We start from the raw sequence: 19,714 nt of genomic DNA, 5'->3' as shown, positions 1-19,714 counted from the left end.
TATATTTTTATCTGTATAAATTTATCATTTAAAGTAGGCTTAAAAGATTAATAATGTATTATTAATATTTGCGTCATAGTATGTTTCATTGATGGAACAGCCACTGATAAAAAATGTACAGGTGATATGCCTAGTGTTGTTCATGATCTAAATAACGGCATTGGTTTTCTAAAGGAATAAAGTAGAAAATACCCAGTAGATGTATATTTCTATGGTAGTATATTAATTTAGGACTTTTGCAAATAATTTGATTAAATTCCTCTTCAAACACGACGAAGTAAAACTTGTAAAATTGACAAATGAATTAATCGGTTCTCTAAGCAGGTTTTTGGACGGACGAGCTAGGAGATGCATTTCCATCCGTAAATAGCTGTTTAAAATAGTCTCTTATATATCTACTCACGAATTAAAAGTTTTTAAATCGTCAAGCGCCAACCCCTCCTCTTTTTAAATCAATGAAAACCACTAAATAAATTTGATCAAAATGACAATAAATTTAGGCAGAATTAATTCACGTTTTTGCCTGTTTCATAATTTGCCACAGTTCATAGACTACGTGCGCATGCATATGCTTATCCATGTTACTGAAATGTTTGCTGTCATAAACATGATGAATTAAGACGTATGGCTTTTTTCCTTATACAACATCAATTTTTAAGAGTTTATATATACTTATACTTTAAGTCAAGTCTCGGAATATAATACTTAACGTGAAACGTCTGGCTATTTATAGCAAAATTTCATCTGAGCCGACTTTCCTCATCAATTCAGTGTCTGATATTGACCACACCTCCCCGCGCAGATTTTTGACTGACATTCCTGGCAGTATGTGTAGCATGTGTGATATACGATAACATCCCCTAGGCCTCTTCACATGCTGATGCTGCATGAGAGACGGGGGGTCATCGGCTGTCGGCTAATTTACAGCATGTGACTGCCACACAAAATGAGCAAGGCGAAAGGAACGATTATCTTGACATTGTTATTAATTGGAACTTTATTTTATTTACATGTAGCAGTATTTGAAAGGAAATTTGACTTTTATAAGCCAGTAAGTAATTTGTTTATGTGTATGTTTCGTGGTTTTTTCCTCTCAATCTCATATAGTATGGAGGAGATTATATACAAGTCATGATGGTAAAGTCTCCTTCCAAATTGTTTTCACACGTCAGTAGTTCTAACCTCTATGCTGTGAAATACATGCATGTGCATAATGACTTTCTAACATACGCCTACAATATAGCTCTGTTATTCAGAAAGTACACAGTGTCATGCATTTGAAGTGAAGTTTCAGTAGTAGATTGTACTGTCAACAAAATTGAAGTGATCAAGTATCTTTTACAAAAATTCTCCATACTACTGTGATTTTTTTAGACTATTGAGGATGAATTTTGGTGTTAAGAAAAATTTAATGCCCAGTACCCGTGAACAAGTTCAAGTATACGCTAAACTGGTGCTTAGATAGGCGATGGATATATGTAATTCATGTAATCTAATATGGTTGTAGCCATTTTCCTTCAGAATTTTCTATGTCAGCATCAGCTATTTTTCACACGTTTTTTTATTGTTATTCTGATTTCATCATAAGCGATTTTCTCCCCAATTTTGAGATTTTTATACGACGATGTAGATGTGGAGAGCATTGATTACCACGTGACCCTGTGTTCTGTTTTGATGTGAGGGATTAGAGTTTGGCAAATGAATACAGAACGCTCGTATTATTGCATAATGAGTAGAAAGATACAGATTATCGCTTTGGCATCTGTAGCAATTGGAATGGTATATTTATCACTGTTTTCACGACAATTTGACTCATTCACAGCCATTTTCCAGCCAGTAAGTATTTATTCGTGTACCATTATTAACCTCGCAGTCCTCGTAGATTTTCTTTTTGGGGGGAATGTATATGAGTGCGATATGCTGAAAGCGTAAAACACTAGTGTGCGAGATTGTGTAAGTGTGCGTGGAGGTAGGAGGGAGTGTTGAGATTCCAAAACTCGCTGACCATTTGATCATGTTGATAAGTAAATCTACGATATCAGTGATATGACGTCATATGAAGCATTTTCTGACTATTGACAGATAACAAACGCTATAGCCTACATCATGTAGGTCTTCAAACTTTAAATGAAAAACAGGATAGGAAAACAAAACTGTTTTTTAAACAAACCTTTTATGATTTTAACTATTTGACTCCTTATATTATGGTGATTATTTGTCGCAGTTAGCGGGTCCTTTGACCGATGATGGCATCATAACGTTTGAAAAGTTATGTCCCCTGACTGGCCAGCATAAAGGTTAAAAAGTGCCTGCTTTTTAAAGTTGGTTCACATTTAAAACCCCAATCACTTAAAATTGCCATTTTTTGTTACCCAGGGATAGGGCTACCCATATTCCGAAGGTTTTGTTTAAAACAGTGTCTTATCCATATTTGTTTTGGTTATAATTATGGTTGCATAATTAACGGTTACCCTGGAAAGGGACACAACTCATTTTACTTTAATCAGATTGGATTGAACACAAAAATACTAACTTGTTCATGAAAACACAAAAATAGTTGCCAAAAATGAATATTACCTCCAGAACAATTTTCTTAAATATTACGAACATATTATAATGAACAGAATAGTATTCAGATTAATTAAATCGGCCATGGTATGCTTTAGTTTAATATCGTCATCATTTGTAAAAAATTTAAAGGATTTGGTTGTTTTTTTTAATTAAAGCCAAGACATTAGTTTTGAAGTGTGTGTTTCTTTTGCCATGCTTTCAAAACTAAAAAATTTACTATACAAAAAAAAATCAACCAAACAAACAAAGGAAACACCCACACCCTTCCACTCCAACCCTCCCCCCTTTAAAAAACGGCAAACTTACGCACAATACAAATGAACATTATATGTAATCTTTTATGTACATATATTTTTTAACAGAATCATTGGAATTTATGTGTATTTTAAAAGCAGGATATAGATTTCTATTTTAGCCTAATCCATCATTTACTGCGATATATTCGTGGCTAGACTATGTAGAAATCATAATAAGGAAGTGACATATTAGGTTAATATTTATACCATGCAGTGAATTTAATCGTGTCAATTTTTTTTTTAAATATATTTTTTCTTCACACAAAATGGTTTCGCTGGAAAGAGTCAATGACATGATATTGTATTTGTTTGCATGTACTCTAGCTATTATCTATGGGGGAAATAGGAGAGATCTTAGCTTATAAGAATCAGTATTAGGCAATGTAGAATACTGCTGAATTTTCGTAATATTAGTTTAAAAAAACAAATAGCAATTTTTCATGACATTCTTTTTAGAACCCCTCTACATATTGACGGAAATGTTTCTATTTTGGATTTTAAGAAAATTGTATGGCGTATAGGATGTTATATAGATCTATAAAAATGATGTAGTTTATTTTTAAGATTTAGATGTTTGTCTCTTTCATTCAGGAAAAAAGTATTTAAGGAGGAGGAAGTGAAGACATATGAGAAAAATTTGCTTTTCTTAATCAACTAGGAAGGGGGATATACATGCTCAGGCTGACTCAGGCATATTTTAAGTTTTCAATGACTCGCTTGGTCTAATATTATGATAAGAATAATTGAATTAATCACATAATGTAGGACAGATTGACTTTTATTTCTATTTCATACGAAATTGTAAATAAAAGTGTAAAATTTTATTGTGCAATGTAGAAAAGTCTTTTGCCTATAAGAAATACAAGAGAACATGGGACAAGTCACCGAGTAATAAATCTCGCATGTCTTTAAGAATAACTGAATGAGATTTTTCCTTTTTATCTCAATGAACTTGATTTCATTCATTATTTCTAGCCTAGGAATTAGTCTCGTGTACATATATATAGTCATAAAGGACATTTGTTATGTTTGTAGTAATACAATATCACTCGATAAATAATTATACATGTGAAGATACACTAAAGGTTCTAATAATGGAAAAGGCAGAACAGTTTTTAACGGTTGCATGCAAGAGATCATTGTAAAACTTTATGCACAGATTTTTGTGTACCGATCAATTTTTCCGAAATTTTCAGTAAATTAAAAAACTATGTACATATGTAATATCTATAATATTGTATGTATTACGTAGTTTTTAATTTAATGAAAATTTCGATAAAATTGATAGGTACACAAACTTCATTCATTGTAATAACAGGTTTCATCTTTCATTTTGTCCTGTATATCATTATATCTTTTAAATATAGTATACAGTTAATTATGCCTCTCTTAACAACACTGTATAGGGAAACGATATAGAGTTTGTTTGAAGAGTTTTGAGTAGAAAAGTAGATATTCCAATTAAAAATGTGGAAAGTGGTGCTTATCTTGTTTATCCTGTTTTTAATCATGTTAATGTCTAAGTCATAGTGTACTATACTTCTCGTGAAGCAGCTTTGTCATGATTTTTAGACACATATTTCTGAGTGTGAAAAAGATGTACCAAGTACTCACATACAATGTACATGCTTAGTAAAAGTTTGAGGGTTATATTTCAGAGCTATATAGTATATATCAATAAGTCCTCTATAGAATCTATTAAGATTCTTTCACAGTCAATATTCAAACGTATAATACTTTAGGCCATCCTTAAAAAATTGTTTGTTTGGAATTGCCGCCTGAAGGGTTTCAGACACAGGAGGGAGGGAGGGAAATTATTTTTATTTTTTTAAATTGATGATAAATTTAAAATTTTTGATAAAAATCTTAGTAAAAAGTAAAAACATTTTCTGACTTTTAAAAAAAGTATCTACCATCAACAAAAATTCTAAACTTTTACATAGATCTAACTCTGTCTTTCGATGTTTTGTATGGTGCATGTGATACATGAATAATGGGCAAAAAAATTGATTAAATAAAAAAAAAATCTTCCTACTTTTGGTCAATAAAATTTTTTCAGGAGGGGGGCATTTCAATGAGGCGGGAGGCAATTCCAAACAAACTATAATTTTATTTTGGCCTTACGTGGTATCTTTATGTTACAATTCACCTGAAAAAAAAAATACATTGGGAGCCCGGGCCCCCCTCCCCTCGGATATGCACTCAGAATGAAAGCTTAGTTCACGTATACTGTATTTTTATACACCAGATAAATTTAATATTTAAAAAAAAATCATGAAAATTTGCCTGCAGTGGGTAGAATGATGAGTAATTTAATCAGTACAGAAAAAAAAATCCTACTTACATTGACGACTGTCACAAGCTCTGGCTACTGTCGGTTGATTATATCATCAATTTTAATCTATAGCTTGAAATACGACACAAAAATTTAAATATATATGATATATTAGAAAAGGCTGACACGTAATTAATAATTTTAATGCAATATGATTAAAATCAGATCCTTTGATTCGCTCACTGGATCGCTACCTTGTGTAGCGATCTACGCGAACGGATCAAAAGATCTTATTTCAATCAGATTTAATTTTAGTGCATCGAATACATGTAGTATTTACATACATCCTCATATCGTAAAAACTATATGAAGTAAGGAATCACACTGAAGCAAAACAACCCCCACCCACCCCACATCCCCACCGAAAAAAAAGACATTGCAAACATTAGTAAAATGTAACATCCCCCACGACACACACTCACACAGACTATACTAGTACCTTATTTTAAGTACCAAAAAACATTAAAAATTTTTCAAATGTCTTGCTGCGTTTTTCTCCTAGCTGCAGAACCGTAGATTTTAGCTGTCCGAATTTTTTCAAGCAAAGAGCTGCAGCTACGTTTTATCCAAAAATTGATGAGAATATATTTTATGTAAACTACTGTATTCCTTTTTTTTTTTCAGGTAAAAACACTACTTTTTCAAATTTTTGACTTCTTGAAATCAGTCTAAATTTTCTCAAGCAGAGAGCTACGTACTGTTCTGCAACTACATTTTCTAAAAAAAATGGAGAAATATATTTTATATAAGCTCTTTCTAATTTTGGTGAAAACACTATGCTTCTCTCAAAATTTGACTTCCTGAAGAATTTTTGATTACTCGCTTCAAAAAGAATACATGTGCCGATGTCAGTTTTCCTAAGTCTGATGAATAGAGAGGCTTTATAGAATTACACTCACAGACAACTTGGCTTTGTTTGGCAGTTTTGTGTAACCCACTGTGATGAGCAATAAAGACAATCGATGGGGTAAAAGCCTGGCTTACTGGCTGGCTCCAGTAGTTTGGTTCTCAGCCTCTCTGTGCGACAGAAAAATTGGACATTATCGATTTCTCGGCAGAATTGTGCAAAATATTCCATTTTGCCAGAAGCCAATTGACAGATCAAACTTGAGGAGTTCTGTTCCTAGCCTCTCCTCATCTGTCTTCTGTGGATTTCTGTGTACCAATTTCATTTTTGTTCATCGATGATTAACTTTATCGTAGTTTTGAAATGTTGCAATAAATATGGGGTCATTCAATAAAAGGCAGAATTTGCAAAAAGCCTTTCGTAATATAAATGCCCCTTCTCTGAATTAAATGTTTCCCTGACCATGTGTAAAAGATTTTAATTATTTGCGAAAATACACCAGTATATACAAAAATTGGTTCACTAAGTATTTTGAAATTGTGTCATGTTTGTTTTTTTGATTTACTGGGTCATTGAATAAAATTTATTTGATTTAAAAATTATAACTTTGCAAATGTTTATTTAAAAAAAAAATTAATTTGGGATGATATTTGCTCTGCGATTTATGATCATTTCTATGTAAAACAATGCATTTTTCTAGGGATATTTAATCCTACGTAATGAATAATGCATTTTTTTCTCACTGTGGATCAATGCATTATTCCAACTGAGATTCAATCCCAAGTCGTGAACAATTTAATATTTCCCACTGCACTTCAGTGCATTTTAGCACCACTGGTTAGTGGTAAGGGACCAGAAAATCTTCGAAAATAAGGCACCCGTCGTTTGTCTGTATTACTGTCTGTCTGCCTAGATCTTCCAAAAAAAAAATTTTTTAAATGCCACACCCCCTCCTGCAGTTTTTGATCCGATTTCAATGTAACTTGGCACGAAAATAGACTACATGTATATTAATGTACATAATTCTTTGTATCCATGTTTATGTTTTTAATTTCATTTAACGGTGTTGCCATGGTATTAAAAAATGATTTAAAATTCTGTGAAATCTTATTACATGTACATTCCTAATTAAGTTTTGGTCTGATATCAAGACAACCCATCACACGAGTAGACTTCGGCTAATCGGTTTTTTCCATGGCTGCTACAATGTAGAATAGACATTTCTGTAAAAAACTTTCAAAAATGCCACTTTTCCCAAAATTTTGGTCTGATTTAAAATATACTATAGTAATTTGGCATATACGATCGTTATACCGAGGTAAATATTCTGTTTTATGAACAGAACTGCCATTGGTATCAAAATGAGAATTTTTTGAATTTTTTTTTTTTTTTTTTTTTTTTTTGCAAAAGGCCACAATAAATCTTGCCGCAAAAAGAAAGTAAACCAATGATCATTATTTTTTTTATTGCTGTTTTATAGTTTCTATTCCAAACTTTTATCTTCTTTTGTAAAAGTTCAAACCAGTAGAACTTCAGTCTCACCAGAGACTTCTGGTTCCTATTCAATACTGTGATTCAATTCAAAAGGGGAAAACATTGTACTTTCCTCTGTGATTCAATCCCGTGCAAAAAATTGATCAGAAAACTCAAAATGTGCTAAACAGAGAAAGAAAATAACACATTGTAGTATGAATATGTGTTGTATTGATAAAAATCGTCAGTGAAACAATATACTTGTATTCTAATTATACAAGTTATAAGCTTTATCATGTTACGGAACTTAAGTTCTTTGATGATACAGTTTCGTTCCTGACTATCGGGTTATATTATCAGGTATAAATCGTGTCCGATCATTACGCAGAGACGGAAGGAAGGTGGGATGGGGGGTTCAGAAGCAAGGCAAGGGAAAAGTAATTAAGAGATATTGAAAAAAAAAAAGAATTGGAATTTAAGCAGGCAAATTATTTTATCTTTACTTTCAAAGAGGAGGGACAGGAATTTGAATAACGTAAAATTCCTAGTAACCCCTTCTCACTTCACAGAATTTAACCCTCTCATGCAAAAGAGTTCATGTATAAATAAACAAGCATTGCTTTTGGAATGGTACATGTATGATGTTAATGGATTTAAATGCTTGTTTGAGATGTCCCTGAAAATGTCAAAATATAATTTGTAACTCTGTTTTTCAACATAATACTTAACGGGAAATAAAATATAGAATTCATTAATTATTTAAGTATTTGTCCACCAAAAAAGGGATACTATCGATCGAAATGCAATCTCCAATATGATAGCATATTTTTTCTAGATTGGTTACCATGGTTACGATTCGTAATACTTAGAGTTGTATACTATATTTTACAATTCTTATACATATCTGTCTGTTTTATTTCTTTAAAAAGGTTTGCACTTACCTTTCAGTTACTTGAGTTTGAGTAATTTTAAAAGAAAACTAAACAAGTCTCTTTCGGTTAAAGGTTTCAAATTACATATGTATTGGAGAGGAATAGTAAATGAACATTCAATGCAAATTTTGATGCTTTTTGCAGCATACAAAATAACTAAAGTTTATAAGTTATCAATTTTCTCAACTTTAACTTTATTTTCTAGGTGACAGTAAATGCTAAATTTACGACATAACAATAAATTCCCCTTTTATATATTTTCTACGTAAAACAAATATAAACAACAAATGAAGACAGAAGACTGAAAAGTAAAAGTTTTTTAAAAAGTTTTTCTTTATTATGACACTCTGAGTTAAAAGGATCGATGCAAATATACACTGAACATTTGTAAATCTGAGATGAAAAAATTATTTTGGAACACTATATTTGAATGCTCTGAAGTTAAGCTTCGGAAATGAAAATACATGTAGACGAATTTCATTGCATTCCAAATTTGTCAGTTTAATTTTGCTAGCAGATTCAGATTTCCTTCCTCGTTATACAGAATCAGAATTGATTGCAAGATTGTCATTCCAACCTTATACCGTAAAAGATCATTTTTAGCGATAGGTACATGTATTCTTCCTTATATAGCCCTAAAAGATCACTTTTAGCGATAGGCACTATAGTATTTTTCCATACACTAATTTGAATTTTACAATTTAAATTTGTATATGATCAATATAAATAATTAAGAAAAGCACGAGGATTATTTTTTTTAAGGGCGACCTTATAAATGATCATGTACCACGGGTTGGGGAGGGAACATTTTAATACTAATTATATGTTTTACCATGTAAGCATTGATAAGTGAGGTCTTGCCCCTGGTCCTTTTTCTGCATTCACAGATTTTTCAAGACTCGCGAAGGTGATGGACTCCCCAAGTTATAAGGTATAGAGTTAGAGCCTTTTGCCAGTTTTAGCACTCCAAGCGGAAGTTTGATTGTGTACATGCGTTTGACCCCTGGGCATCAACATACATGTGTAATTTGCCTCTTAAAATATTATATTTGCACAACATGCACAATTAATGACATAATCTGGAAGTATGGAATGCATTATTTTCTTCACAGTTTTTTTTTAAATTCAAATTTTGTTTCTTGTATGTAGATATTATAGAAAAAAAAATATTTTTTGTATTTTTTATTATCTAATTTTAGAATATTTGTTAAATCAGGATATCTAAATCAAAATTGATATTTTATTTTTGAAACCAAAATTAGAATAGTAAAGGATGTAAATATTTGACCCAGTGAAAAATGTAGCAGGTGCCTCCAGGCTAAAAAAAAGTTTTGTCGTGATCGTGATGACGAGTGTAGAACTCTCTATAGAAAAAAAGAATTCCTGAAATATGGAAAGAAAAGACATTCTGGTTTTCATCTTGCTATGTCTAGCATCTGGAATATTTACAATTTATCGGTATCAAGTAAGTTATCTCACTGGTCATTTATGATAAATTTTATATATGTGCCTTTAGGTCAGGGTTTATGTGACGCATTCTTTTCAACATGGCAGACCGTGCAGAAATTTACACGACCAGATCTAGATATTTTGTAATGAATTGAATTTTGGAATAGGGTCCTGGTCCAAACTAAAATATAACAATTTTGCATACTTATGACATGCTATTATAATATATTTTATTGATTTTGACGGGTTCTTGAACGTTTTTCTTTCATATTGCACTAATTAATTAAGTGTGTCATCGCGCGTGAACAAAGACAAAAGATGGAGGATTGGGGCTAAATAAACAATAGAAAATTTTCAGATTCATCATTTCCTGCATTGGATCAAGATTTTCTATAATATATAAAATATATCTACATTAGTTGTCTAGAAGGAAGATGTTCAATAAGATTTTTTTCCACAAACAAGTTGAGAAAAATATTACTGTTCCAGAATGACCTTATCGTGAATAATGTATTCTACTCCTTTTTAATAAATGACCATGCTAACCGATGAAAATTATTATTAGTAATGTCATGCAATTTTTTTTTTAATTTTCTTAAATAAATTTTAAAGGTAGTTATGATACAGTTTTTATATCATTAGGTAAAAAATTAAATTGAGAGAGAGAGAGAAAGAGAGAGAGGTGCATGGGATTATAGTTTATTTCAATTGAGAAAACGAGAGCTGAACCTCTTATCCCTTGAGTTTATACAGTAATGATCGAGTTTGAATTTCTTCTTCTTTTTTTTTTTTAAATAAAATAATTTCCTGATGAAAATTATTCCTGGTATATTTTTAGATTAGTCCCAATAGAACTCTATATTTATACAATAGTTTATTTATTCTTCAATACTTTTACTACGTAGCCAATTTAATTTTTTTAAAACAAGAAAATAGTGTAGTTAGTATGTACATGTACATACACCACATCCACACAACCTTCACCCCTGTTGTTTTCATCAACACACAACATAATTAATGGGTGTCGTCTGCTGAATTTCTTGTTTTTGCCTTGAATCAATAAAGTCGGCAAATGTCAGACTTCTTATACTGATGGATTGACATTTGTAGCATATTTGTAGTTCACAAGTAACATTATATGTGCCAGAATAAATCTTTAGAGTTTAGACAATTGAGAAAACAATTAATTGAAGATTGAGTATATAATACTAGTAAAAAGTTTTGGAAACTTGTTTCGACATTTTATTTTTTTTTTAACACTCAACACGCCCCCCCCTCCCCCCCCCCCCCCCAAAAAAATAGATAAAAAGTATCTGTGTTTATTTGTATCATATTAACTAGCTAGTGCTATTTTGATTTTGGTGTTTGGAAATGTTTGTTTAGAACAAACATTGCATCAATATCTTTGCTAGATGAAAAAAACAGTTTAGTTGTTTTTATTTTGGGTCCAATATGTTCACCACACCCCGCCCCCTGTATTTAATGCATAAATGTTCACGGTATAGTATCAAAGCAGAGCACGATTTTAATTAATTTTGTGGGGACATCAAACCAACTTTCAGAATCACGCCCATGAACATGCATTTACATAGATACCAATTTGATATATATGACTTAAGTTACAGCACAGGTAATGAACTTAGAATGGCAGTATAGAATTCACAATTATTGGGTGAGAGAGGTAATAACCATGATTAATACTCTTATTTATACCACATCTAGAGCAGTTTCAATCTTGGTCAGATTTGACTTTTTAAAGGTCAGTCCTCACCTTATTATGCTTCAGCTAAAGACATTGTAGAAACTTTTTTTTTTACTTTATTTAGTTAAGTATTTTGAACACGCTTTAAAATTGTCACTTTTTATTGAAAAGGATGTCTGATTTGTTAATTTGAATCCATCGAATACCCAGCTCCTTTATCTCTTTTGAAAATATCGCGCAATAATCGGATCACGTCATTCTTTTTCCATCGCTCGCTGCGGAAAAGTGCGAGTTGATACGATTACTCTAAGCAGTTTCTTGATGCAATCGCATCATCTCGGATCTTTCCGTCAGAGGTCGGACCGCTAGCCGGAAAGGCCCGAGAAGTTGCGATTGTTTCTTGATGAGGCAGCGACTCACATATAGTCTCCAATCGCATCATCTCGGGTCTTTCCGTCAGAGATCGGAAAAAACAACCTCGAATGTATTTACATCGCCGGATGTTAAAAATTTATACATTTCCTGTTTAGTCAAATGTAAGATAGACGGTGTTATATGTCCCTTCTATAGTATATTTTAGGTAATATCATTACATTGAATAAAGTTAAACTCCATATTCCACAGATAAAAGGTGTCCATGCATTTATTTAAAAGATCGTGAAAAAGGAGGGTTGTCATGGCGTCTACCATATACATTCGAGGTCGTTTTTCCGCTATAGTCGGAAAGGCCCGAGAAGTTGCGATTGATATAGTCTCGTTCAACCAGGCGCTCGGCTGTCTCCGTAAATCTCCGACCAGCAGAAATATTAAACAATACAAATGGAAAATCATAAAATATAAATTAAAACTAAAATCTATACAATAATTTTTGTATATGAAAAATTCTACAATCTAAATTATGGAAGGGAATTACCGCCAAAAGTCTATGTATCTTGCTTTTATTCTTATTCTGCCTACTTCTTTATGCTTTGTTATTATTGTAATTATATGTCACTTTATTGTTTTCATATTCGTCTTTATTACATTTCACTTTGACTTTTATCCTTTTTCATTTTGCCCTTACTTCTATGTTGCTTTATTCTTGTAAATTCATTTTACTTTCTTTTAAATTGATACAGTTTCTTAAATGATTATAACTATTACGAACGTTAACTCAATCACGCAAACAATGAAGCATACATGTATTCAATGAAGACGAACACAAGTTGTCCGAATTTAGTGCCGCATTATAACGCTAGGTGGCAGGGGTGTTCGCTAAGAGTGTTGGTAAAATTAGGTAAGCAAACCCGGGCCGGGGTTATTCGAGTTTTTTTTTTCAATTTTCTGCCTTAATACTTTATTAATCAAACTTAATTTTTTAAAGACTGATGTTTGTTATAAGTCCAGGTATGTACCCGATACATGCCATTCCCTCGGAAGTCTCACTAGATGGTAAGATTTCCCCTGGAAGACTGACTACATAGTGGTGCTTCCTTCGAAAGACTATACAATGGGACTTCCCCCGGGGAAGTTTCAATATATAGCTAGTCTTCCGTGGGAAATCTCGCTATATATAGCAATTCGCCCCCATTCCTAGCAACCCCTTCCCCGAATAGTTTTTTTTTAATCGTAAAACAATGTTTATATATACTAACAGTTTTAGAAGAAAATTTATCCGTTCTATCAGGGACCTATATACAAGTATATAGATGCCTGGTTCTACATGAATAAATATTTAAATAATATCATTTTAATAGTGTTTTATAATTAAATCATTTTAACCATTTTTTTAAAAATATTTAATATTAACGTTTACATATGGTTAATGACTCTTTCTCCCCCCCCCCCCCCCCTTGGATGCAGTCGCCCGCGTGGCACTGTGGTTTCGGCGTCTGCTCTATATAGAGTCACGAAGTACAGTAGTAAGGAGTCGACCAATACGTCGTGGGTTCGAATCCCACTATAGGATGTGGAGCTCGGTCCTTCGGATGAGATCTAGACCTTATTATCCGAGGTCCCGTGTCACAGAAGGTGCTGGCACGAAAAAAGATCCCTCACTGCTCAATGGCTATAAGTGCCGAGTACATAGGACAAATTTGCGGCTCTCCACCGGCAAGTGGTGGCTTCTCCATTTGAGTGAAAAATTCTCGAAAAGGAAATTATACAATGTACAATCACACCACCAAAGTCTCAATATATATGACTGACTTCCGGGTGGACGACCTCCTATGGGGTAAGTTCCATCGGTAGAGGAGAGGGTGGCCACGAAACATTTTCCTAAACGTAACTTTTTACTACTGGAAAAGTTCAGCGAAAGGCTTGTTGCCCCTCATCCCTTATCCCTTACACTTTCTGTTGCAGTACTAAAAGTCAATTTATATATTAAAAGTCATGTACTTAGGGGCATATGAGTAAAATTTATTACTGAAAAAAGTTGACGACCTCCCCTCCCGTTTCACCACCGTCAAATAGAATTTTTGAGTTTTAAGATTTTTTTAGCTCTCCTGGTTGATGACAAACACGATGCATACTAAAGATATTTCTTTCTTAATTGAAAAGTGCTAATTTAATATAAAATATTAACTCAGAAAAAAAGACCAGGGTGTTTCTAGAATGCCTGGGTGCATGTAATCTGGTTCAGACTTCGCCTTCCATGCGCGGATCGGGGGGGGGGGGGGGGGACCCCCTGGAATTAACAAGGTTACTAAAACAAGGAAAAAAAAGTTAACCCCCCCTACGAAATTGAATTTTGACGTTTGGGCGAGTTTAGGTTTTTTTTTATGCTTGTCAAGAAATTTCTTGGATTGGATTTTTTTTTGGACTGGGGTGGACCCCCCCTGGAAAAAAATTCTGGATCCGCGCCTGCCTACCCATAACGCTCCTCACTCCTTTGCAAAGCCCTATCCCTAGAATTACGCGCATCAGCAGAAAAACAACCCAATTTTTATGGGTTAACTAGTATCAAAATATTTAACATTTTTTATAACAATTATACTGTAATTCAATTATCCAACTAATAAATTTAGTAGAGTTATATTTTTCAGGCGAGAGAACAGTGACGTAGCATCGTTTTTGAAAGTGGGGAGGGGGGCAACAAGAGAATAAATATTCAAGCTACTCGGTTGAAAACAACTTGACAAGCGCAAAATAAACCCCAGGAAATTGTCCAAACTTGAAAATACATAGGCGTCGGAACCGGGGAGGGGCGGGGCTTTGCCCCCACTTCTTTCCAAAGATAGACTTAGTATAGACATTGAACATTCATGCGTAGGTTTAGCCCCCCTCACTTTCCATGGGCACGATGCAGTAAAGGTTTAAAATGGGGAAAGTGGTGGTATTTGGAAAATAAATACTTTGGCACTGGAGTTCGAACCTTCAACCCACCCCCATCCCCACCCCTTTTCACGAAATAGGTTTTTTGTGTTTGAAAAATGAACATTTTTTTTTTTGCTTGTCAGGTTTTTTTTGAAGGTCTAAAAAAATTCTTCACTCCCCCCCCCCCAACTTTCAATTAGCTTCCGACGCCAATGAAATCCTATTTCGGGGGCGGGGTGGGTTTTGAGTTAGATTCAAATTCTTCTATAAAATCAAATTTAAATTTTCTTCCAACTATACGTACATGTACTACATTTACTTATTTGACCCTTACTCTTACAAAAAGTGGGTCGGCCTTTAAATGAACATATTTAGTATAGTATAAAGTTATGCATGCGCGGATCTAGAGGGGGGGGGGGGGGGGTCAGGACCTCCTCTGGAATTTACACGGTTAAAAAATGTATATACTAAAGGAAGAAAAAAGTCACCTTGGACCCCCCCTGGAAAATGCTGACCCCCCCCTGGTGAACATGAATATGTGTAAAATGGGTATGAAAAGTGAAAGATTTGAGGCAATAGAAGTCATAGACTACCCCCCCACCCCCCCCACCCCACCCACCCCCCACGAAATAGGTTTTTCACGTTTTGGCGAGTAAGGTTTTTTTTTTTGCTTGTCAAGAAATTTCTGGGATTGGAATTTTTTTTGACTGGGTGGACCCCCCCCCCCCCTAGAAAAATTTCTGGATCCGCGCCTGTTATGTCTGAAAAAAAGAAGCCGCTTTTCCTGTGTGCCAAGAGAAAATAAATATGGAGTTTCCATCATTGGATCGGGAGATCGGATTCGGCCTTCAGAAGTTCGATTGATAAAGTATTAAGGCGTATTGAAGAATCTCAGATAACCCGACCAGGGTTTGCTTACCTAGATTTACCAACACTCGTAGCGAACACCACGCCACCTAGCGTTATAATGCGGCACTAAATTTTGACGGTTTGACAACTTCCATTCGTCTTCATTGAATATGCTTCATTGTTAGCGTGATTGAATTGATATTCGTGGTAGAAATAATGCTAATAATTTATTAAAGAAACTGTTTAAGTTTAAAAGAAAGTAGAATGAATTTACAAGAATAAAGCAACATAGAAGTAAAGACAAAATGAAGAACGATAAAAGTCAAAGTGAAATGTAATTAAGACGAATATGAAAACAATAAAGTGACATATAATTACAATAATAACAAAGCATAAAGAAGTAGGCAGAATAAGAATAAAAGCAAGATACATAGACTTTTGGCGGTAATTCCCTTCCATACTAAATGGAAAATTATAGAATACAAATGAAAGTTATATACCAAATGAAAAAGATCGAATATTGCAATGTTTGACATGTCATACGTATTTCTTAAGCTAAAAAAAATACTTATACGAGATTGAGATTAGATACATATTAAATATATATATTTTTTTTTACCAATTTTTAACTTGATTAACCTCACGTTTCTATAATTGAATTGAATTTTAATCTGTCTGTTATCTAAATGTGGAGACAGTAAATAAATCGATTATTATCTTTTTAAAATTTTAATATCTGTGAAACGTGACTGACTAGGAAAAGTCCTATTTTTCTTTAAAGTAATAAATAAAAAGAAAGATCTTTTTAATTTTAGTTATCCGAACTTATCAATAAATATGCCATATATATCTTTAAAACATTGCCATTTGAATTCCATTCGTTGATTTACATTAAAAGTACCAAAGAAAGATAATGGTATGTTGCCCATTGAAGCAATTTTTCAAGAGTGCAGGTGATCTAAGGAAACAAGATTGTTCAAAGTGATTTGTAAGCAACATATATACATTTATATGTTGTATTTTGAAGGGCCGACACACACAGTAAGATTTGCATTAGATCTATAAGTTTTACACATGTAATCTAAACAGTAAAATGCTTTCTTTGACTGTTAGTGCGCTTTTGCTGTCGCAGCTGTTTCGCGGGTTATGTAATTTTTCTGCAATAGCTGCGACGTTAATTTCCGTATTAACAAACAAAGACATATTATTTATATTTTCATCTCTATGGTAAAAAAAAACCAAAAAATAAACATGCTAAATATTGTATTATAGAAGTACAATTTATTGTATGCTTAACTGATGGAACAGCCATGGGTTAAGAAATCTATGCAGATGGCTTTCTTTTACAGTGTCGTTTATGGGCAGATTAACGGCAATGGTCTTCATAAAAAATAAAGAAAATGATATGTAGATTTAAATATATTATTTAAACAATAAAATGTCTTTCTTTGGTTGTTAGTACCGGAATGAATGTTGTGCACAGCTGTTGCAAAAAAAAATACGCGGGTTATGTAATATTACCTGCAATAGCTGCGACATTGTGTAAACATATAGGTAAAAACAACCTTGAAAGTGGATACTTTGAGGGATTCAATGTTTTACAAAATGACACTTAGTATACATACATTTCCTTAAAAATGGTCATCTAAACAACAGTAAAGGCTCTCATTATGCAAATTCAAAGCACAAAACATCATTACATACCTGTAATTTGCCGATTTTAAAGTAAAATTGATGCAAATACCCTATATAGAGGATAATTTTTTGCCTACGTCTTGATTATGAGGCCACAGTCCTGAGATGTTCAGTCTAATGCATTTAATTCATGGGAAAGAGTGCGTTTGAAATAAAGATTTACGGAAAAATCGTTTTAAAGTAACCAATTAACTTGCCTCTTTTGTACATCGTAGACCGATTCAATTTCGAAAAAATTATCGCCTTGGTGCCAAAGGAACGAAGGGAGGGAATGGGGGTGGGTAGTATTAAATTGTGAAATTTGTTAAAGATAAAGGGTTTCTCTTTATACTGGTTGTAGATTGCAGCTACAGTTTCATTAATGCATGATTTTAATATTAAGTATTAACTAACATCATTTTTATTCTATTTAGGCATGGAACGAGTCCAACGTTTTGAAAAGAATAGTTTCCTCAATGAATCTCAAATCGGTTATGAATTTTTCACAAAATTATGTGACAGAGAAAGTAAAGCCGATAGAATACACGTCAAATCTCACAGTTGTCACAGCGTATTGGAATCTTGGGACATTTCAAAAAGGTTCAACGGGCAAACTGCATTTCTCGACGAACACCTACTTTTCTTGGGCCACCTCCTTTAAATATCTTGTCAATCCACTGGTGGTGTACACGGACTCCAAAGAATTCAAAGAGTTAATGGAAAAATTAAGAGCTGATCGTATGAATACTACAGCAATATATTTAGTAAATCGTACAGAGATATGGCCTTTTCAACTTGTAGACCAAATAAAAGCTGTCTATAGCCAACCTGGTTATCCGAAACACTATCCCAATACAGTGAATCCAGGATATGCCGCGGCCCAACATGCCAAATATGCCGTAGTTGCCAAAGCAGTGCAAAAACAAATATTCCGTGCTCCTTATTACGTTTGGCTGGATATAGGATATTTTAGAGACATTTCAAATAGAAAAGTGTTTTTTGAATTGAACATTCCACCGGGTTTTGACCCCAAGAAATTAGCTGTAAACCGGGTCAATGACCTTTCAATGAATATAGACCCTTTTAGTATATTTAGACACAATATTGTTTGGGTCGGGGGCGGTATGTTTGTCGGAAGTGAAAAACTAATTCTAGACTTTGAAAAATTATACCATAAAGCAGTGTTGTACTTTCTTGACCAAAAATTAATGAATTCTGACCAGCAAGTGTTGTATTCTATGTACAGTAAAAAAGGCAGGGAAGCTTTGAAGCCTAATATAGAACTTCAGTTGTACATTCCAAAAGGATCAGGAAATCCATGGTTTTATTTAGGATATCTATGTCTCAAAGATGTTGTAAGACAAAACTCATGAGAGAGAGAGAGAGAGAGAGAGAATTTGTTTTATAAAGTGCTGTATGGACCAAAACCCTTTCAGTATTATTAGGTTTTCTTTGTTGTTCAAAATTATGATATGTATTTTTTATATATGTAGAACCAAACAGAATGCTCAATTCATGAACAAACATAACAATAAATCCTTTGTTATTTATTTTTTACAGAGTATCTTTTGTTGCATGCATTTCTCTGTGGGAGAAAAATAAAATACAAAATTTGATGAAAGATTACTGCATAATTATCTTTCTTGGAATACATACACATCAAATGGCATCTTCGCTAGCCAAGGGTTTCCTATCCGAACTCTAGTAGATTTCGGATCGGAAACCCTTGGCTAGCGAAGATGATCAAATGGGTGATAGCTGTATTTTTTTTTCACAAAAATTAATTGCTAGCATGCATGTTGATTACACCACCCTCAATATTTTTATTAAAAAATTGAATTATTTCAAACACGTTTGCCCTAGTATTTAAATAATTTTTGGCATGCATGGGATTGTTCTTTAAATATTTCTTCACACTTCGTATTTAAGGTCAGACGATACGTTCCCCAAATTTCTGTTTTGTATATCTTCATAATGTAAGAAAAATAATAATAATCATTAAAAAAATTAGTCACTTTCTGATTTCTAAACCTGTTTCTAGTTGTTTTTGAAAAGTTGAAACACTTAAAATTTGATTTTGGCAAACTTTTTTTCCCCTGAAGGATTATATAATTAAGAAATAACATCATCTGGTATCTCGCACAAATGCCTGATAAGGTACCTCAATTTTTTGTGAGTAAACATGTTAAAGTAGTATTTGTTCAATGACAAAGTCTTAAGAAAAATTATCTAGTATTGAGGAACGTCTCGTCTGTCCTTAATAAACTTTCTTGTCCCTGGACGAACTAATTT

At 33.2% G+C, this 19,714-nt stretch overlaps 1 protein-coding gene across 3 annotated transcripts; it reads left to right on the top strand.

Annotated features, from left to right (window-relative positions):
- Positions 1–688: 688 nt before the first annotated feature.
- On the top strand, positions 689–18,996 carry LOC134269424 (uncharacterized). Of its 3 annotated transcripts, none has more exons than XM_062751613.1 (2): positions 689–1,051; positions 17,857–18,992. In XM_062751613.1, exons 1-2 carry the CDS (start codon positions 947–949, stop codon positions 18,793–18,795), a joined length of 1,044 nt encoding a protein of 347 aa, XP_062607597.1. In that variant the 5' UTR covers positions 689–946; the 3' UTR covers positions 18,796–18,992. The 3 variants fall into 3 exon arrangements, with proteins under 3 accessions (XP_062607597.1, XP_062607596.1, XP_062607598.1); XM_062751612.1 differs by lacking the exon at positions 689–1,051 and adding an exon at positions 1,703–1,836 and having other exon boundaries at positions 17,857–18,996; XM_062751614.1 differs by lacking the exon at positions 689–1,051 and adding an exon at positions 9,801–9,919 and having other exon boundaries at positions 17,857–18,996.
- The last annotated feature ends 718 nt before the right edge of the window (positions 18,997–19,714 follow it).

This window comes from Saccostrea cucullata, unplaced genomic scaffold (assembly GCF_032062105.1).
Source record: "Saccostrea cucullata isolate Sc308-1 unplaced genomic scaffold, CSIRO_AGI_Scuc_v1 ctg977, whole genome shotgun sequence".
NCBI lineage: Eukaryota > Metazoa > Mollusca > Bivalvia > Ostreida > Ostreidae > Saccostrea > Saccostrea cuccullata.
This window is presented reverse-complemented; position numbering and strand designations above follow the sequence as displayed.

Coding starts and splice junctions, on each gene's coding strand:
- LOC134269424 (XM_062751612.1), top strand. CDS start 1,729: ATGAGTAGAAAGATACAGATTATCGCTTTGGCATCTGTAGCAATTGGA. Junction 1,837..17,856: donor TCACAGCCATTTTCCAGCCA/GTAAGTATTTAT, acceptor TATTCTATTTAG/GCATGGAACGAGTCCAACGT.